The 20504-nt window shown below is 48.0% G+C and overlaps 1 protein-coding gene across 6 annotated transcripts in view; it reads right to left on the bottom strand.

Annotated features, from left to right (window-relative positions):
• Positions 1-651: 651 nt before the first annotated feature.
• NSMF (NMDA receptor synaptonuclear signaling and neuronal migration factor) overlaps positions 652-20504 on the bottom strand; it is a 54906-nt gene continuing 35053 nt past the window's right edge. For 4 of the 6 annotated variants that reach the window (XM_059828900.1, XM_059828904.1, XM_059828899.1 and 1 more), the window contains 9 exons: positions 19866-19955; positions 18080-18201; positions 16323-16406; positions 15201-15234; positions 14567-14637; positions 13357-13436; positions 11591-11693; positions 11125-11200; positions 652-9293 (listed from right to left, as the gene is read on the bottom strand). In XM_059828900.1, the coding sequence (XP_059684883.1) occupies positions 9196-9293; positions 11125-11200; positions 11591-11693; positions 13357-13436; positions 14567-14637; positions 15201-15234; positions 16323-16406; positions 18080-18201; positions 19866-19955 (758 nt within the window). In that variant the 3' untranslated portion in view covers positions 652-9195. The remainder of the gene's footprint in view (positions 9294-11124; positions 11201-11590; positions 11694-13356; positions 13437-14566; positions 14638-15200; positions 15235-16322; positions 16407-18079; positions 18202-19865; positions 19956-20504) is intronic. The other 2 variants (XM_059828905.1, XM_059828902.1) reach the window with 1 other exon arrangement.

Below are 20504 nucleotides of genomic sequence, written 5' to 3'. Positions count from 1 at the left end.
GGTGACTGTCAGCATCGGAGATAAAGGGGAAAATTGCAGCTGGGAGTTCAAGCCAGACCTGCTCACTTTGGCAATTAAGTCAAACAGACCTGCGACAAAGAAAGCGGCTTATCAGAATTCGATGCCTTCTGCCCTCCTAGGGCTGTGCTTTGTTTTGGAGCTGGTCTGTTTTCCCCAGAGGGATTATCAGGCCTTTAGCCTCCCTTGAATTTCTCCAGGGCTCTCAGTGTCTAGGATGCTGCTCAGAGATTCGCCTTCCTCCCAGGAAAAGGCACAATGCTTAATGCTCTGGAAGTTCCGTAGCGATCCAGTCCATACTCACTGAGCTACAGATTCACAGTTCCAGCAGTATCATGCTGTACTATCCCCATCACTGGATTTGTGCCTCTCAGATGGGCCCTTGCTTAAAGCATCAAGAGTTTTTACCTTCCTCCCCTTTTAACTGCATCTGGGCCTCTTGCACCTCTGGAGCTCTTGCTCTTGAGTTTTCCACATTTCCCTCGCTGCTGCTGTTCAGAGACGCCTGGTGCCTGTATTTCCCTCACCTGCCAGCACAGCAAAGCATCTGCCAAGTGGCAGTTCCTGGGTCTGTAAACTCAGCCAGAGAGCAACCAAAAAAAAAAAAAAACCACCACCAAACAAGAGGGAAAACCTTCTTTCCCAGAAACATCTCTTTTTATTAAATCACATCTTAAAACCTAGAAACATTCATGTATTTGATTCCTGGTTATCATACACAAAACAGCAGATAGTCTCAGAGAAACATGTTAACGGAGGCAGCAGGGATGGCAGATGTCTCCTGCGTCACGGCCAGGTTTGCGTCACGCCTGGGCAGCAGGCAGCCAGCCAGAAACCACCTCGAAAACCGGGGAGAGTCCTTTGGAGTAACTTTCTTCTGACTTTTCCAAGGAACCAACCTGCTGGTCCAGGTTGAGCACTCGGAGCTTACACTCTTAGTTTTGAAGATTAAAACAGTTAAGACAGTTTTGGCCCCAAACCAGCATGTCTCAGGTTGAGCTCTCTAACACCGAGGCTCTCTTAGGGCCAATGTTTCAAGCTCCTTCTGCATCTGTTCTGCCTTCAGCTTCCCGCTGCAATAGGATGAGCAGAAGAGGGACCCAACTGCTCGGACGCACTGTGGGCAGGTACGCACAGACCCGGCCTCGCCTGAGCCGCGTGGAGCAGCACAGATGGATGGAGCCGTGCTACCCTGCACTTGAGCTTGATTTTGAAAGGAGCAGGATGCTGTCGACTCCCTCTGAACTCAGCTGAGCGTAAAGGCAGAATCAGACCACAGAGTGTTTTATCTTCACATGGTTTGTCAGATGGTCGATTACTATTCACACTTGGGTGGGGTTTTTCCCCCCCCCCAATATTCTGACAACTGTGATTCTTTCTTTCTTTTTCTCATTTGGATGAAAGAAACTTACTCAAGTATCTCAGCGTTTAGGAGCACTATGGGATATAACCTATCCTTCTCCACATTACCAGATCCATTTTCGAAGCCTGCACCGTTACCTTTTCCACTTGTTACTCATACGTTTGGTTTTCCTTTCGGAAAGCCGACGATGCCCCCCTCACTAGCAGCTCTGCAGTAGCAAAGGGAGAGCTTGCAGCTAAGCAAAGGAGCTGGAAATGAAAACTGGCACCTGAACTCCGAGGGGAAACAGTAAAGATCCCAAAAGCGCATTGACTCCCAGCCCTGTGAGAGCTCAGTTTCTGCTGTTGCTTGGTATCACAACTGAAGTCACCCCGGTTCCAGGAATAGCGTTGTTAAAGAACAACAGGAAACACACAGCAGAAAAACTACAGCCCCTGCTTGCTCATTGAGGTATGACTCCAGCCTGGTTTCCTGGGATGGGAAACACCAAACTTGCTCAGTTCCGTCAGTCATCCTCATCTTAACACCTAGCAAAATAAGGTCTCATTTACATAGGAGGCATAGCAAGGGCAGGGGAGCAGGATCCATACTCAAAGGGCCTTGCTTGGCTGTACTTATCTGTGATGTTTTTTGGGCATTTCAAATGCAAGGGCAAAGATACCTTGTCCTTGAATTCCCAGCTCTGCACCAGCTCCAAGTCAGGAAGACCTGGTAGTGGAGACTATATCGCTGTAACTGAGTTTTAGCACTAAAAAAAATAAATTAAAAAAAAAAAATCTAATAACCCCACACTTTCTGTAGAAGCTTTTTGAATATCACCAATGTGCATCTGTGCTGGTCCTGAGCCAGAGGCCAGAGTGACCAGTCCCTGCCCGCTGCCGCAGCCTCCTCAGCGCCACCACTGTTCAGTCTCCCCAGGTAAGAATCACAGAATCACTTAGGTTGGAAAAGACTTTTAAGATCATGAAGTCCAATCGTAAGCCTAACCCTGCCAAGTCCACCACTAAACCATGTCCCCAGGCGCCTCATCCACACGTCTTTTAAACACCTCCAGGGATGGTGACTCCACCACCTCCCTGGGCAGCCTCTTCCAGTGCTTCACCACTCTCTCAGGAAAGAACTTTTTCCTAATATCCAGCCTAAACCTCCCCTGGCACAACTTAAGGCCGTTTCCTCTTGTCCTATCCCTTGTCACTTGGGAGAAGAGACCAACACCCACCTCCCCACAACCCCCTTTCAGGGAGTTGTAGAGAGCGATGAGGTCTCCCCTCAGCCTCCTCTTCTCCAGACTGAACACCCCCAGCTCCCTCAGCCACTCCTCATCAGACTTGTGCTCCAGACCCCTCACCAGCTCCGTCGCCCTTCTCTGGACACACTCCAGCACCTCAATGTCCTTCTTGGAGTGAGGGGCCCAAAACTGAACACAGCATTCGAGGTGCGGCCTCACCCGCACCAAGTACAGGGGCACGATCACCTCCCTGCTCCTGCTGCCCACACCATTTCTGATACAGGCCAGGATGCCGTGGGCCACCCAGGCACACTGCTGCTCATATTCCCCAAGTACAACTCAACACATCCCCTGCACAACGACGGGAGGAAAACACCACTCAAACACACAAAAACCCCACGGACACCAGGGAGCGGGGCAGGGGCTGTGCCCGCAGGTTACTGCTGTACGTACTCGGTGACTCACAGGAGCGGCCACCCCATGACACGGGATGAAGGCTGGGCTCCATCAGCTGCTTGAGGGTCTCTGCGAAGACTTCGCTTTGCTCAAGGCTTAGCAATGCAGGTGGAGAGGCTCCTCTTGCTAAAAGTTTATGGGGCCATTACTGTTGTGATTAATCACCAGTTCATTTGAATGCTGAGATAAGGAAGAAAGACTGGAGTGCCCAATTAACCAACTAAATATAGCCTGCCTCCCCACTATCGTAAAGTAAGACAACCCTAGCTGCGTCTTATCTGTCCTTACGTATGTCAACTTTAAAGATACTCTAAAAGCAATACAACAATGTGAAAAATCATTACGTTGTGTTAGTTCTTTAAAGTTTACTAAACATTTATGGAAAAATGCAATTTAGCATCCCTTCAGATAGATTCTTTACATTTAATGTCCATAATGTTTATTCCTTCCAGTCTTCTAAGTTTTTCACACTGATTGGCAGTATGTTGGGCTGAATTTATTTCTGAATCAAAGCAGCTACTGGTTCCTATCACTCCTCGATAGCTTGTGCACAACCTCGGCAAGAGATCGCGCACTGGCATTTTAGGCAGAGACAGCAAACTCTGGTTTCTTACTATTAATTCTGCTGATTACACAGCAGGATTACCTGGGAGTAACAATGATCACAATCGGGTTCACGGTCATTAAACCACCTGTTTAGTCACTCAGCTCGAGTATACGATATTATTAGCAGACTGACTTGTCACCGAGACCATAACAGTTTTCAGTTGACTTTGGCTTGTGTTTCCACAACTGCGAATTAAAAAACACTCCCATGGGAGATGCAGAAAGCTACGGATACTCTGTGATCAGTGGGACAAAATACAGGATCACAAACAACTTTTTACAGATGGTGTGGAAAACGATATTGCTGCTCGATATCCCTGGGGAGGATATCTGTGTGGCATCCTTCAGGAAGGGCAGTCTGTATCATCCGCTTCAGGGACTGTCACGGCAAAACCCAGAGTACAGAGCGATTCAGCTTTACGTGTACCTGCAAATCCGTGTCCTGCTATCGGCAGTGTGGGCTGATCACTTGAGGAAGGATGACACAACCCAGCACATCCTCTGATCCATGGTTCCGGCAACACGTGCCAATTGCCAAGGGCCCTGGAATGACTTTTTAATCCTACAGGAACATACCTTATCTTGGACCAATACATTAATAATATACGAGTGTGACTCTTAAACTGGGTTTTGATGGGTTGAGTGTTTACTTACACCAAGAGAGCAGAGCGAGCCTGCCATTCCACCTCCTGTCTGGCCCAGGATTAAGGACACACTCCCATTTCCAGATCCTGCCAAGCTGGCCATTTAAAAATCAGCATTTTCCATTCTTTCAACTAACCCCACTTATGTTGCCTGAAGGTGACGAAGCAGCGTTTGCAGTCACTCTGCCAGCAGAGCCTTGGGAACAGGAACTCCCAGCCACAGGTCACTCATGCAGTCACGTCCCGAAACAACAGCAGCTATTTGCGAAATGGATGTGTGCCAGGAGCCAGAGAGACGCTAACACAGCATGGACGACAACGATAATGCTGCTGGGGCAACTGGGGGGGGAGCATCTCCCCCAGACCACGGGAAAGAGCCTGTGTGTGAAGAGAGGACGTGAACACACATACACTCGCACTACAGAAGCCCCTGGAGCAGGAAACCTGTGCTGAGCTCCAGGCAACAAGTCCAGGCTGGGAAAGAAAGAACAAAATCATATCCAGAGTCCCCTCTGCAGAGGCAGAGCAGAGCCCCCCCACGAGCTGCAGAATGTGCCTCGGGCGGCTCTAGAGGCACCCGGAGGCAGAAGCAGGTGGGATCCCACGGGTGCGCACAGCAGAGTCCTCGCACGGGGCAGGATGAGTTGGCTAGTTGCCTTTTGCAGTCAGATGTTTTGCTAGAGCTACAAGGATTTTTCTGGGTTTGGTGGTGTTTGTTTTGGGGTTTGTTTGGTTTTTTTTTTAAATGCAGGAAGGAATTATCTGCTAACTCACCCGTTTCCCATCCCAGGCCTGGAGGTCAGCTGCAAAGGGAAGTTGGTGGCTGCAGCATGTGGAAAGGTGCAAAAAGCTTTATCTCAATTTTCTAATTATTGCTGCGTCCCCCAGGTAGCTTGAATTTTTCTTCTTCCCTTTCCTTTCCAGCCAAACAAGAGGAAAAGAGAAAAGCGGCTCTGGAAAACCCTGACAAGCGCCACATCCAAGCAGACGACCCCCCCCAAGCCTCTACAGCTGAGTGAATATTCTCTGCAGGCACCAGAGAATACAGTCGGGGGCTGCTCCCAGTGCATGAGCCAGGCTGAGGAGCAGCAGACGGGACAGCTGATGCGCTTGCTGCTCGCCCTTCTCCTCTCCTGGAGGTGACAATCCCCGCCCAGGCCGTAACACATCCAGCAGACTCTGCTGACATTCAGCAGGTCAGGCAAGGGGTTGGAGGTCACATCCAACACTGCCTCATAGCAAGAGCAGTAGAAACTCCCACACGTGGTGGGGGTGAAGAGCCAGGGCTGGCGCCCAGTTTAGCTCTCCCAGTTTAATCTGCTCCTCTCCAGGATTAACCAGGTGTCCCCGTTTCTCCTGCCCTCGCTAAAAGCAAATCCAGACCACGCAGGAGCTGCAGCAGCAGTTCCGTGTGGCGGAGCTGAGCGTAACGGTGCAAGAGGGCTGCTGATCCTCTAACAGAGCAGGCAGGGACGGGAGCTCAACCGCACCATAAACGGCTCGCTCCAATTACCCTCATTAGAGGTGAGCCCCACCAAGCCAATTCAGACGGCAATTACCGACCGCGGGTGAACAAACTGGCTTCAGACAGTCACACCGCAAGAGCATGTAGCTGAAGGCTGGAAAAAGCCGGTAGAAGTGGAATGACAAATTGTCCTGTGTACTCAGCAACCACAGCTCCCCCAGGCAGAGCTCCCTGCGGGTGAGCCGTGCCCCACAGCACTGCCCTGTCCTCAACATCCCCCAGAGAAGGTGCTGCAGAGGGGCTCCGGGTGCGAGGAAGGGGCGCTCGGCCTCTGCGGAGGGGACGTCCTGGCTGTGACCGGGCTGCGCGCTGGCGGCAAGTGCACACCCAGGGGTCATCCTTTACAGGCTGGTCCAACTGAGGAAGTTACAGGCTCTATTTTTAACTCTAAAGTTTAAATAATTACAATGGGGTTTTTTTTGCATCCTATCCTCTGCTGATCCCTTCCTTTCCCAGCAGCCACTTGAAAAATTCAACCAGGTAAAAAGTGGAAGAAATTTGCTTTTCAGAAATAGTTAACTTCAATGACACTATTCGCACAAAGGACTTTAAACATCAAAACTCTATTGTCTTTCTAGTCACAGCTTTTAGAGCATTTAATCTCTTTAGTCAAATGAACGCTACAAAGGAAATAATACGCTCAGGTCATAAACATCACAAACTATGAGGAATATAGATCTTTGGAAAAGAGAGAAATGCATTCATCGTTTGTCATTATACTATACTATAATCAACTGCACCAGTAAAACAGTCCATAATGTTCATTCAAACATACATCTTCCTATAGAAGTTATGCAACTGTACAATCTACCTTTCTACTTTCACCCCTAGTTCTACAAGTGGTCAATGAGAATAGATATACAATAGTTCTACAGAGAAATCACTGAAGTCGATACATAAACGGGCCCTTTTGGAGTTAAATAAGTTTTTCAATAGTTCCACAATGCTACATTCATGCTACCAAGTTCACTGAATTGGGATTTTACTTTAGAAAAGAGAAAGGAAGAACAGTTTGTCTCCACTTAGGAGCATAACCATAGGAGGTAAAAGGGTCAGAAAGGGAGAGAGTTTTGTGCCAGCATTTTAATCCTGCCACTACCGTTTCCTTCTCCAAGTAGCACATGACTTCATGCTTTCATCGCACCTACAGCTCCCACCTCTCACAAGCACAACTGGCGGAAGCTACCATGCTAAATAATAGAGAGTTGGCATAAATTTTGTTTTCCTTTTTATATCTGGCATATTCTTCCAAAAGCTACAGGCCAGCGCCCAATATCCCCTTCACTACAAGTCTGGAAAACGTGACTGAGTCAAGAGGGTAAGAGTCCAGCCGGGGATGAGACGTAGCCACCAAACCCCCCGAGCTCAGGCCGGCTCAGCAGGACGGCTTCCCGACAGCTCCAAACCAGAGGCGGGGGCGACAGCCCACACCTATTTGGTTCAACATGTTGCTTTCAATGACTTTAAACCATCTCTCTCCACCTATTCCTCTCCTTACTTACTGTATGTACATTATTTCTTCAAAAGTTTTGTTATAAAACTGCTATAAATGTACAGAGTTCAGCAGTTCTAGCCAGAGGCCTGCTCCCCAAAATTACAACCACATATAGTCACGGGGGAAGGAGTACGCTACAGATCAGAACAACTAGTTCTTTTTGTAAGTATTTAAAAGATTTGTACATATATTTTCCTTCACTTCACAATCAACTAATTTTAGATACCAGGAGATCAGGAAACCAAGGTAATCCTTCCCTGTTACTTCTCCAGTATATTTTACTTATAAAAGAAATAGCTTGTATCACCTCCCAGAATTGCCAGAGTGACCTACGCAGACTCTAAGTAGTATTTATCCTCTGAACAGGAGAGTAGAAGATGAAAAAAAACCCTTCCCAAAACAAACAGGAACTCCCTGACCTAAACAAACAAAAAGTAAATATATTTCAAAATATATCCTCAAGTATCAAGTACAAATCTGGGTTCTCAAACCACGGCTGCTCTGACAAAGCTCTGGGTTTCCTCTGTCCTACACAGGAAGGGACGTGAGCAGCTCAGACCAATAAACAGGTCTTTTTAGCATTGGAAAAGAGGTGGTTTATGCACAAACAACTGGCAACCAAGTGAACACAGGGAAGATTCAAACTCATGCTACACACCCGTGCTGTTATTCCTCCAGAAGCATGTCTCCCAAATGCCTCGGTGAACAGTCTCCTTGGAGGGTTGCTGATGGTCGTGTAACTGCGCTGCTCCACACAGAAGACTAGGAAGAGAACTCGTCTCTCAACGCATAGCAAAACATTGGCATGAACAAGTAATTACCATGGCTATTAATTTCTAATTCATTTTTATACCATAGCGAACCTGATGGAGGCTTCTCAGCCAGGTACCGTATTTCTAACCTAGAGTATTTCAGCAAAACTAAAGTCCCATAGTTTTGCAAGCAGCAAAATAGAAAGTAACAAAGTTGTGTCTAATTGGAGGAGAAATACACATTCGTGAGAGCACATACAATTAGTGCAACACAGCTACTCTGAAAGGAACAAACCAAACCGGATTAATCAATGCAGCAGACATGCAGGGTCTGCTAAGTTATGTTAAAACCATGTTTGCTGGTGATTAAATATGTCTGTCTACAGAAGATATATTACCAGTTTGAATATATTTTCAAGCAGACCAGAAATACCTCATCTATTGGTTACTGGTGTGTTATTTTTAACTAATTAAATATTGGGAGGGATTTTACCCCTCTCACTATAAAAATTGCACTTATTTTCTATTAAACAAAACAAAAAACAAGTTAGATTTCAATTCTATATTCCAGTATATATTCACATTGAAACTGGATCGTCTTGATCTAAGCTTGCAGGAGTAGGTGTAGCAGTCCTTGCTCTCCAAGATGCCCAGCACAGAAGGTCCCATCATTACAAACCCCTCCTTCCTCTGTGCTCTGGTCACTTCTTCATTGTAGTGCATGGGTAATAGATTTTATTTTTTGTAAGAAAACCTGAGCTTCAAAAGTCTTTAAAAGGACCTGGAATCAAATCTGGCCCATTCTGACCCAAAACAGCTCAGTTCTGCAAGGAACTCCATCCTGTCCTCATTTCACACAGCTCCTCCTGAGACACCGCAGCTCTGACCTGAGGCGAGTGAGGTGTCAAACCCTTTCCCTCCAGTCTCTCTTGACCCAGGAGACTTTCCTCCGGACACACTTCCGAGGGCTCCTTCTTCCCTCCCTTTAGCGCTGCTGCCTCCTATAGGGCTTTGAAGGGCTCCCTGTGCCAATAAAAAAGTCTCTCTGCAATAAGCATGACTTCTTGGACACCGGTGATCAACTTCCTCTTGCAAAGTCTTCTCCAGCTCATAAAATGTCATCGTAATCCAACAGTTTAGAGTGCTGGCGGGTCTTCCAGAGGCGGTAAAGGCGGAAGTCAAAGTAAGTCTCAATCATTTGCTTACCTAGGAGAAGTGAAACGAAGCAGAGGGGTTACGCCCTGCAGCACAAGGGAAAGATGCGAGAGGATGCAGCAGCAAAAAGACCCCAACCAACCTACAGGCAGGGGTGCAGGAGAACCCGCACATATGCCTCATTTGGAAAATACCAACATTCAGACAGGGCACGTGAAGGTGCCCGTGAGAAGCAAACGCCTTTTCAGGTCTCCCCAAACCATGAAAGGCTCCTTAATAATCCCCTGGCAGGGTTTGTCCATGGGGGCAGGAACTGAACACAAAGTCTGTCTCCAGACTTTGACCTCTCCGCGCTGACTGCAGAAGGGGGGCCAGGGGCTGTAGAGTATCACCCAGCAGCTCCAACAGCCTGCATGAGGCAACCTGGCACAGGGACTTCAGAAAATTACAAAGCAAGAGTAAACTCATTGGAAAGATTTGCGGGAAACATTAAAAATAATTAACACTGAAAATGCAAAATAAGTTCTTGTTTTTGGTTTTTCTTTTTTAAATTAATGTTAACAGGCTGTCTCTGTCCTGCAGAGCTGTCTCTTCTCACAGCAATGAGCTCAAACAGGACACACTAATGCAAGTTCTGCACCACGGGCGCCCCTGATCAAAGGTGGGGTGGTCTCACAAGGCAGCCACGGACTGAGGCCATGCACAGCGCTGGCGCCGGAGGCAGCAAGTGCATTTGAAAACACAAGGGGAAACAACCCTGGACTCTGAGACAGGGCTCAAGGAGGGGATTTTCGCTTTTGAGGCCTGATTAAGATTACTTTCAGATGACTTTGCAAAGGATTAGAGAGGTTACACTATTAGTGCGTCCCAGATTGATCAAGGGGATAAATCCAGACGTATTCTTCAGCCCAGCCTCCTGGAAGATCAACTGCTTAAATGCATGTGCACAGAACCCGCTGCCTGCCAAGCTGCATATAAACCCAGGAATTTCCCTGTAAATTGCTTCCTGGCACACATGTACGAGCACATTTCCTGTGCGATCTGTGCAAGCGCTGTATAAAGCTGGGTCCAAACCTCCGCAGGACGCACGCAGAGAACCCTGCACAGCTCAAGTGTGCTCAGCTCCCGTACATGCCTATGACAGTAAGTGGGAGTTAAGAGTAACCCATCAGTGCTGATGCCAGCTGTGAGCAGCAGAGGAAGTATCCGCAATGCTTATAGCCTAATGCTGAATGTTTTTATCTTCCAAGAGAACAAAGTATGAAGGACTACATAAAGATAAAATAACAAGGGCAACTTCAGAATAAGTCAACTGTATGTTGCTTATGAAACTGCACCCATAATTATTTAGATGGACCAAAGAACAGGAAAAATTCTGCAGCCCCTTGAAATCCCTTGAGCTACAGGCAGAAAAAAAGCAAAGCGAACTGAGATGTGTAATGGCTGTAACGGGCTGCATCCCAGTTGCCTGTTGATGACACAACTCACTCAGTACCAGTAAGAGATGCCTGCACACTTGGTTACAGAAAAGGTTCTGCCCCCATGCGCATCTCTCCCATGGACTCCACGTGCTCTAGTAATATGATGATTCTCCTAAACTCAGCCTGGAAAGCAGCCTGTTTAGGCTACTTTGCAACTGCCCGTGGCCTGGGAGAAGGCTCTGCGGCTTCTGGCACAACAGACAGGATAGCCGAAATGTGAACATGGAGGAATTGCAAGGGAAAACCCAGGTTCAGCAAGCAAACTACACAAGGTGGTTACAAGTAAAAGGATGACCATGGCAGGGCTTAAGGGAGCTCAAAACTGCTTTGTCACGAAGATGCCCACTGAAGGAGGCAGGCTGATCAGGAAGACATGTGTCTTTGTACAGAAAATAAATTACCTTGAGCTGATAGTTCAAGTGGAGACTCAAAGGCAACCCTATAAGGATTCATTAAGTTTTTCAGATTCTGAAATAGCTGAAAGGAAAACATATTGAGAGTTAGCAGCTGAAAACAGACGAATTCCAGGGCACCCAGCATTGCCCATCCTTGTTCCCTACCTCTAAAAAATCTTCTACTACATGTCCTTTAAAACATCTAGCTCATCAGTAAATAAAGTGCTTTGAATGACTGTTCCCCCCAAAGGCTTCAGTATCTGTCCCTTCCTGCATGTCACTTATCATTCCGCTGGGGAAGGCACAACCCATAGGGTGGTTTGCCCATTCACAGCCACTCACGGGACAGGATGGCAGCATGCTTCCACACAGCAGAAGAGGAAGGTTTAGACTTCACAGTGTGACTATTAACTCCCTAGGCTTGGTGCTACTCAGCAGACATTCCCAGAGAGGCGACCCAGGAAGCTCTTACCTTCTCCCCATTGGGGTTTCCAAGAACATAGCAGCCCATGATGTGAATGATATTTGGTTCAGGATTGACTTTACTCATCAGCCGGCTCAACCTCTTCCAGAAGCTGGAAGAAACAGGAAAAAACAGAATACATACTTTAAAAAAAATAATAGTATCTATTTCCTCATATGCATGAGTAATCACAGGGTTGTGTGTGCACACACTGCTCAGAAGGGAACTGAGGCTTGTAGCCTGAGGAGCAAGCTGCTCAGAAAGAGCCATTGGTTCCTAGACAAGGACGAGCAGGGGCAGAGCAAGGCCTGAGGAGCAGGTCCAGGTCACATGGTAGAGAAGGAGACACGGTCCATTGAGCCAAGGAAGCTGCAAGGTGAAGAGAAGGGAGCAAAGTCCACCAGGAGTGCTTTTAGACTGACAGTTTTACTAAGCATCCTCTTTTTGTAGCAGTTCCTTCCAATTCCCTTGCTCCCATTTCTATCAACAATTGCCTTTTCTAAATATGAGTGTTACCTGGGCACTGGTTCATTTCCAGGGCATGAAATCAGCAGAGAACAGCTGGAGAGGTTGTTCTTCTGCATAGCTAGAGAGACAACACCAAACCAGGCTGTTCCATGGTGGCCAGTGCTTGGTGCTGCTCACCAGTCAGATCCGCTTTACATTTTGTGGCTACTGACTAGGCACACTCTGCCTAAGGGACATGAAATACAGCCACCTCCCCTGCGCAGTGGATTAGACCAGACTTCTGGTGGGCTCTAAAGCCCAGCAGTGGCTCTGTGGGGTCTACGATTAGATTGCAGAGTAAGCTTGTCTCAGGACTCCCTCCCAGGCACATACAGGTTGGATAGAGATGTTCACTCCCAAGCACCCAAGTTTTTAGTTGTGTGTTCACAGCTTTCTCAAGGTTCCTGAACTACCAACTTCAGACCAGCTATGCCTGGAAGGCGTTCAGAAGCTCGTACATGCACACGTGCCTAAGAATTCTATTGACAGTGTTTGTGCCAGAGTGTGAGAGCACTGAACAGATGTTGATTTTAATACTCAGTTCTCATGCCAACAAAAAGTTGTGTAGGAACAGGTTGGTATACACGCTCTCCCCCACAACCAAGCACTGTTAGCCAAGTAAGTTTGAGCCAGCACAAACGAGCAGGCAGCAAAACAGGCAAAGCTGAACTCTCTGAAAAGAGAAGCAAAATTGCCTCAGCAACCCTGGCTGACAGGCTGGCATGTTAGTGAAAACCCTCCTCAGTAATGTGCTGGACTTTGAGCAGGCTTTGCAGAGACAAATTCCATTTCCCCCTGCAATTAGGAGGGCAGTTACCAGAGACAGCTGTGGGGGGAATGGTTTAGATTCCTGCCACTAGTCGCCTGCTTAGAAATGCTATCTATCTCAGCCACTTCTAAGCAACAGAGGCACGAGGTGCATGTTCTGGTTTCTGGTCAGCAAAGCCTTTGTCAGGAGAGGAAACATCTTTTTTTCCTCTTTTGATAGTCTCTAGTTCAGACAGACACTAAACAGCAGATAAAAGCATAAATCTTCTGGTGACCTGTCCCAGGGCTGTACTACCACAGGGATGAGCTCAGCTCTGTGATCTTCGCAACTCCCCCTGAAGGAGCTGTAAGCTGCTATTAGGTCCTGCCTCAGCCTCCTCTTCCCCTGCCCAAGCCACCCCAGCTCCCTTCACCTCTCCTTCTAGGCCACGTGCTACAAACATTGAGCAAACCGAGCAGAAAAACGCTACGCGAGTCCAGAACGTAATGCAGCCACTCACAGGATCATATCTTCCTCCTTCTCCACTTTGGCAAAAGTGGCAACTTTGTTCTTTAACAAGTATAAGTGACCGGGACCTCCCTGCAAGAGAGAGACAGATAAATGCAAACCACTTTGCACAGGCTCTGAAGAAACAAACCCTGGATATGTTTCTTGTCCTGCACAGCCATACCCAGAAGTGCCACAAGGGAGCAGAGCAGACACACCAGGCTGGCACGAGTGCTACAACCTCCATAGCAGACACCTCCAGGCACCTGCTCAGGAAATATTCCCATATGGGGAGTACGCGGGGGGTTGGATTCTCCAGTTTTTACTGTTATATGCCCACCTCACTCTAAAAAAGCACAATAATAGACAAAAATCTTCATTGTGGGTGGCTGGAGAGTAACTGGGAAGACAAGAAAGTCCCATTCATTTGGGGATGCTAGGGGACTTGCCGTGACAGGCGGACGAGAAGCTGAGCAAAGCAGGGATAAGCAGGCAAGATGTCACTGTAGAAGAACTGGACTTCGGCAGTAGCAGGCATAAAAAGATTGAGCACAACATCAGGAAGATTAAGAGCCGCAGTCTCCAGGTCAGTGTGCTGCAAACTCTGCTATTTTGCAGCATTAGGCACATGGGAGGGAGTTCAAGTTAGGTTACCTTCCTAACTTCTCATTTCAAGGTTGCTTGCACAGCTGCTGGGGAAGTCCGAAGCTGACCACCCTGAGGAACAAGAAACTTGGGAAGGAAGGCCCTGGCAAGCCCCGACCTGAATCTGTCCCACCCACAGCTCGGCAAGCCTGTACCCTGACCTCTCTCCCACGTACGCTGGCCTCCAGCTCCGAGCTGTGCCATCTGCCCGTCTGATGCACAACACCTACCACTGTCACTGTCATACTGAAGCTGTATGAAAACTATAACCATCGCATTGCAAATTCTTGTTCCTTTCTCTGAAATCCTCCTTTTGAGGTCTGCGTTAATGCTGGTTTGCCTGAGTTTCCTTGAAAGCAGCTGAGAAGCAGCCCAGCTCTGAAGTTGGCCACACTAAATGAGATTTTACTTCCTGCTGTCAAAGCAACTTGAGATGGCTCGCTGTCTGGGGAAATGAGAAGTGAAAGCCATACTTAACAGAACGTGACTTTGGAGTATTGGTTCCTGTATGTAATTTTCCCTGTAGAAAAAGGCAAATCTGTAACAAACCACCCAAGCGCCTAACAACTTTCATGTACCTGGCAAAATATCAGCATCTTCCAGATTTTGCAGCCTTTCCGATAAATGTTAAGCTTCTTCTCTATTTCCTCTGCAAAAAAAACATGTTGGAAAAAATGAACGATGGAGAAAGCTAAAAATTAATCTTATTTCTTCTTACTTTAGTCCTGAAGGCAGGAGGCTGAGCTGTGAGAAGTGCTCAGCACCTACATTCCCACCGATGTCAAAGCAAACCCTTTGCTTTCACGCTGTGGAAAGCGGGAAGCCCCAGTGTATCACAGGGCAGAGAAGGTACAGCGCAGCACCAGACGCTGCTCTGTAGTGACCACAGCACTGTACCAGACCCAGCTCTCCTGACGCCCTGTTAATGCTCCTACTCACCTACAAGGGTACAACGAACAGGTATCTTTGCTGCTCTGTGCCTCAGCTTCCCTCTCATAAACTGGGAGCTTGGCATAGAAAATGGGCTACAGACGTGAGGTTTTATTCCTGCAGCACATCCAACAGCAGCTGACTGACTGTCAGGTGTCACTGGGGTGATAAAAACACCTTTATGAGTGGTAGCTGAGGCACAGGGCAGTGGAGTGACTAACATATCGATCAGTTACATTTGCTATGGGCAGGAGTTAAGAAAAGGAAATAACACTCACGTACCTAGGATGTCATCAAAGGTGGCATGTTCATGGTCCTGGAAACCAAGAGAGAAGACGTATCAAGGTTCACTGTCACTACACCAGCTCCCAAGACACTATTATAGTCTCTAATGTTGCACACAATCCCATTCCCAGGCAACCACATGGTCTAAGAGCATGATTATACCAACTTATAGTCACATCACAGTAATTACCACCCTAAACCACGCCTCAGCAAAGAAGCTGAAGACTGAATGGTCCATGAAGACCAAGTCCATCCAAAGACTTGAAGATGAATCCTGCAGACAAGTCCAAAGCACATACCATCAGATGTAGTCAGCATCAGCAATGCGTATTTGCCTCTTGGCCCATGTTTAGTAGCCAGGCTCTGGCTTTACACATGTCCAAGCTGGCTAACAAACAGCCACACTCCCACACATCTGCCTCTGGTATAGCAGGGTCATCAGGACAACCGTACAACTCTCAAAGGAAGAGAGAGGCAGCAAAGCTAAAGCCCCCAGCAGCGCTGCCTGCTGCACACGGAGGCTGAGTTTTCTGGGCTGACAGTCCAATCCTGCCCTTTCAAATTACATGAATATAAAGTGATTAGGAAAAAGAGACCCGTGACTCCTTGCTGGTGTTTCAGACACCTGCTCAGGCAGGACTCCTAGTGAAAAATGAAGGTTAAATTAATGACTGACAGGGATGCACCACTGTACATAGGGTGATGGGGTTCCCGGTCCACTGCAGAGCTCTGAGGTCCTGCTCATCGTTTCTAAGGATGAGCATAAGGAGGAGCCCTAAGCCTGGCAACACGCAGTTCTGCTTGTGTCCTCAGGCCTGCCCTGCCTTCCCGTGTTAATCTTCCCGTGCCGCCTGGCTGTGCCTGCATAGTCTGGCAGCCCACATGTACAATTTTTGCTCCACCTTACTCTTCCACCTACACCTGAGTCCCCAGAAAGCTACCCCAGACCCAAATCTGCGTTCAGCACACCCCCAGCCCTTTCCTGACAGCTTTTCCAAATCACATCAGTGCTTCAGAATCACCATAACAGGAACTAGGGATAGGGACAGAAAAAAAAAAAAATTCTCTGTATGAAGCCTGCTCCCACACATCCAGACATAGCAGAAGTGATATACTTACATAGAGAATGGGGATGATAGAGGGATCGTCCCTGCGGATAATTGTCGGGACATACTCTGCTTTGGGCACCTTGGAAGAAATGAGCTGGAAGGGGAAAAAAAGCAGTGCAACAGGATGAGGAGAAGGCAGTAGATTCTGGACAGAAGCACAAAGGCAATAGTAACAGTGCCCTGTTCAGTTGCTCTCAGGTGTTACCCAAACTAGCAGCTAATCCAGCCTATCTGCATCCCTGTGGAAGGTCCTCCAAGCCTTTGGTCCACTACAGAGCACCCCCAGGCCTGCCAAGCACCCCCACGTGTCACAGTCTCCCTGATCCCCAACAAACGAGCATGCAGCTCTGCCCAAAAGGCAGGACTGAGTCTGAGATGACAGTTTGTAAAGGGGAGACCCGTGTGCACAGAGGATGAAGAAGCTTGTGCATCACCATGAATGGCTGTATCCCAGCGAAGATCACTTCTGTACAGCCTTCCTCTATCCGAGGGTCTGTGCTTCTGGCTGTAAAGGATTGTTCAAACTGGCACGCTCAGCTGGCCCGCGATGGGGTGGCTGCATGCCTGAACAGGACCAGCCAAGGGATGAAATGTCATCAGGCATAGGTAGGCACACAGCCGTAGGATGTCAGGCAGATGCAGGTTGCCTGGCAACTCTGGCTGAAGCTTCAGCTGGCTCCATCAGCACGACAGCCCGAGACAATGGGCCTGCCATCAGCACAAGCCAAAGGGCTATGGGAACACAGGCAATTTGCCTGTGCTGTGATTTCAGCCACCTCTTCTCATCGCTGTGAGAGTGGAGCAGGCAGCAGTGCTGGTGGGCCTCTAAGTGCAGCCTGGATTCCAGCTTGGGCTGCCTTCAAAGCCCTCCCTCCTGGGAGGCAGCACATCACTGCTTCGGCCATATGGGAGTTAATGTAAAGTTTCTGAAGAGGCACAACGTAGAGTCCAGGGATGGACTCCGTATGCACACATATACCACCTCACATACACCACCTGGGGAGACACACTGGAGCTGTCAAGGGCTGAACAAACCCAAGCATTGGGTTCCTAGTGTTTGGGTCTCACCTTGTCACTTTGCCTCGAGAACGCTTCAGGGCTGAGACTGCACAGGCAGCCTGGGAACACATACAAAAGCAGGCTGTCTCCATGTCCTTCACTCTTCCCAAGTCTTAGCAGGACCCATTCAAACACAGTACTGCTGTGCTGGACTGGCAATGCTGCCCTGAGAACAAGCTGGAAGCTTGAGACCCCATTTGCCTGAGTACTTGTGCATGTGGCTAAAGAAGGGATGTGCCAGAAGCTGGTCCTGTCTGCCAAACCCCACAGAGCAGCGCAGGGGGGGAAGCCTAGCATCAAGGAATGATAAAAGTGCAGAAAGCTTCTCAAGGCATGACATGTGGCTCCAAAGCAAATCAAGCAAGTAACAACAGGAGAGACTGCTGGGACTGGGGACTCAGGTGTCTATCGTCAGGGTTATCGAGACTCAGGCTAACTCGATTCAGTGTTGGTGACAGTCCTGCTTTGATTTGGGGTTGGACTACAAGTCCTTCCACTTCCAGTTTTCTGTCAACACATTATCCCCAGCAATAACAGATGCTGAATACCATGTCATGTCTTGGCTGATCTCTGAGTGACCCTCATACACACCTGAAGAGTTGCCTAGACAAAAGACTTGGCTCTTCCCATGAAGATCCTAAACTTAACAGCTCTGAAAGGACAGACAGAACCTGAGTAGATACAGGTAGCTGAGCTGGAAAGCCTCACCATTATTTTTGGTGGAATAAAGTCTTCTCCATCACATGCCATGGCTTCAAGTTCCTTTTCTGCTTCCCAGTTCAAGTCAAAGTCGCCATCCAAAGTGCCGCAGGAATCCTGAAGGTCATGGCCTGCCAGAACACAGTGTGCATTACAAGGGCAGAACAGCTTGCCTTCCCCACTCAATCCTGTCTGGCAGCTACCCTCGCAAGAGGTACCACAAGCCATGAGACTTGAGCCCTCCTTCCTTCCACAGAGCGGCAGACACCACACTTCGGGGCTGGCGTCTCTAAACAGACAGACACTTAACGAATGAAGAGTGCACACACAGAGCCCGATACCACATATCACATAACTTTTCATCACTCTCACAGTCACCAAGTTTAGCTTTCAAATGCTAATTCACAACAGTCACCCTGTCATTTCAGAAATGGAGAACGAGACAGAACGCAGACAGACTCTTTACACTTTAACATTGCCAAGCTGATGAGCAAAAGTCCAAAGACATCAAAGCTGGTCTTCTTGTAATAATTACTGCTCTGACTACATCTTCTGAGTGATTATAAAGAAACTCTGCCTTGTTGGTCAAACTGATCCTGGCAGAGAAATCCCAGAGCGTGAGGACAGCCGTAGCAAACACAGTAGTATTGCAACAGTATACTTGAATTTGCTCTCCAAATTGACCTTACCTGTTGGCCTTCAATGCCTCCTGGGGAAAAAAACATCTGGAAGGAATATAATTGACCATTAAAGGTTAAAAATAGAGATGGTTCCCTGAAGCCAGGGACTGAGGAAAGAGAACCGAGATGCCTCTATTTGTGCCTTTTGGGAAGTCCAAGTGTCACTGGGCAGTGCCTGGAGCCTGTCTGAACCATGTCTTTTCCATTCGCCTCTGAGTTAGCTGAGGGAGTGGGGAGGAATCAGACTGCAAAGGAACAATCGGGTCATGTTTTGAAACTGGACTTTCATACATCTCCCCCTGCAACCTGGTAAGGTGTCTTCTACAGCTAGGAGGGCTGGATCTCGTGCTTACCTGGTAGGTCAGTTCATTTCATTAGTGAAATATATTTACAGTACAACCCATTTCAACATGGGCAAACTCATATCCACCAAGTCCCTTACCTACAGGATTTCAATAAAATCTGAGTGAAACAGCCATTCCCTTTATAAAAAGACAGCGGGAAGATGCTGGCATTTACTCCTGTAAATTAACACAACAGCATCTCAGTCCCCACAAGCAGAACATTGCAGCATTACTGGGGATTCCCAGAGGAATTCCTGGCAGCCCAAACGAAGATCAGATTGCCCCAAGCTATCATCTGTGCAGCCAGCACGGCCAGAAAATCAAAGCTACATCTCATGGAGTGCTGCAGCTGTGCTCTTGAGCCATTCTAGACTAGGGAAGAGCTCAGAAGGGGGTCTTGCACGGGAAGCCAGGCAGGTTAGCCCCACTATAGTGAATGTAGCCTTGGACTGGTGTGCTTCCAGGTAGGCTGTTTTGGTCCCAAGCGAATAAGGGATGATGGGAACAGAGTGCTGTAAGAGAGCTGTACCACTGGGTATCCTTTGGCAACTGCACAATAACATGAGGTTAGATGCGTTGTGCTCTACAAATAAATACAGGTACACACAGATGAACAGGTGCATATACCTGGAGTGTTATTTGCTCAGATCTCATGAAACTAAAAGGATCACAGATGGGACAAAAGGGCACAGAGGAGTTACTCCAGTGGGACTCCAGTCAACAGCTGGAGGGTTTGGCCACAGGAGGAAGCTCAAAGGACTCAGAACTCACTTTCTCGAGAGTCATGGAAGGAATCAGCTTTGATGGGAGTCGGGTCACTCCAGGACCTGCTGAAGCTCCTCTCACGCCGTTCGGCAAATGCTAGGATAAAACCAAAGCACGACATTAACAGACTCCAAAGCCACCTCTGTTGCTGCCAGCAAAACAAAACATCCAGTAGATTTCCATCAAAGCCACACATCACGGACTCCCCTGTGCTTGTTCTTCCACTTGCCAAACGTGAGTCCTTTCCACACAGCAAACAAGGGTCTATCTTCTAGACAGCAGAAGACAAAGCGCCCACTTTCTGAGCATGACCATTACGGGGTATGTAACACAGAAAAAGGAGGACACTTGATGGTGTCTCCTTAAATGCACACTGCTCGAAGCTCAACTTAATCAAGGCTATTCCAGTGTCCCAGTGTAAATGCTCTGACTCAAAGGCCTCACGGGAAGACGTACTCAACAGCTAGTGACACATACATGACCAGAAGAAGGCAGTAGTTCTCCAGTCAGTTCTCCCTTCATGTTCTAGTGACATCCCAATCAGAGCTCAACCAAACAGAGAGGTGGGCGCTCAGGAAAGCTCACGTTTTCTAAATTTTGTTGCAAAAGAAGAAATCCTTCAGTTTTTGCTTGCCTGCATTCTTG

This window comes from Gavia stellata, chromosome 24 (genome assembly GCF_030936135.1).
Source record: "Gavia stellata isolate bGavSte3 chromosome 24, bGavSte3.hap2, whole genome shotgun sequence".
NCBI classification, from domain to species: Eukaryota; Metazoa; Chordata; class Aves; order Gaviiformes; family Gaviidae; genus Gavia; species Gavia stellata.
Note: the sequence above shows the minus strand (reverse complement) of the source record. Positions and strands in the feature narration are given on the sequence as shown.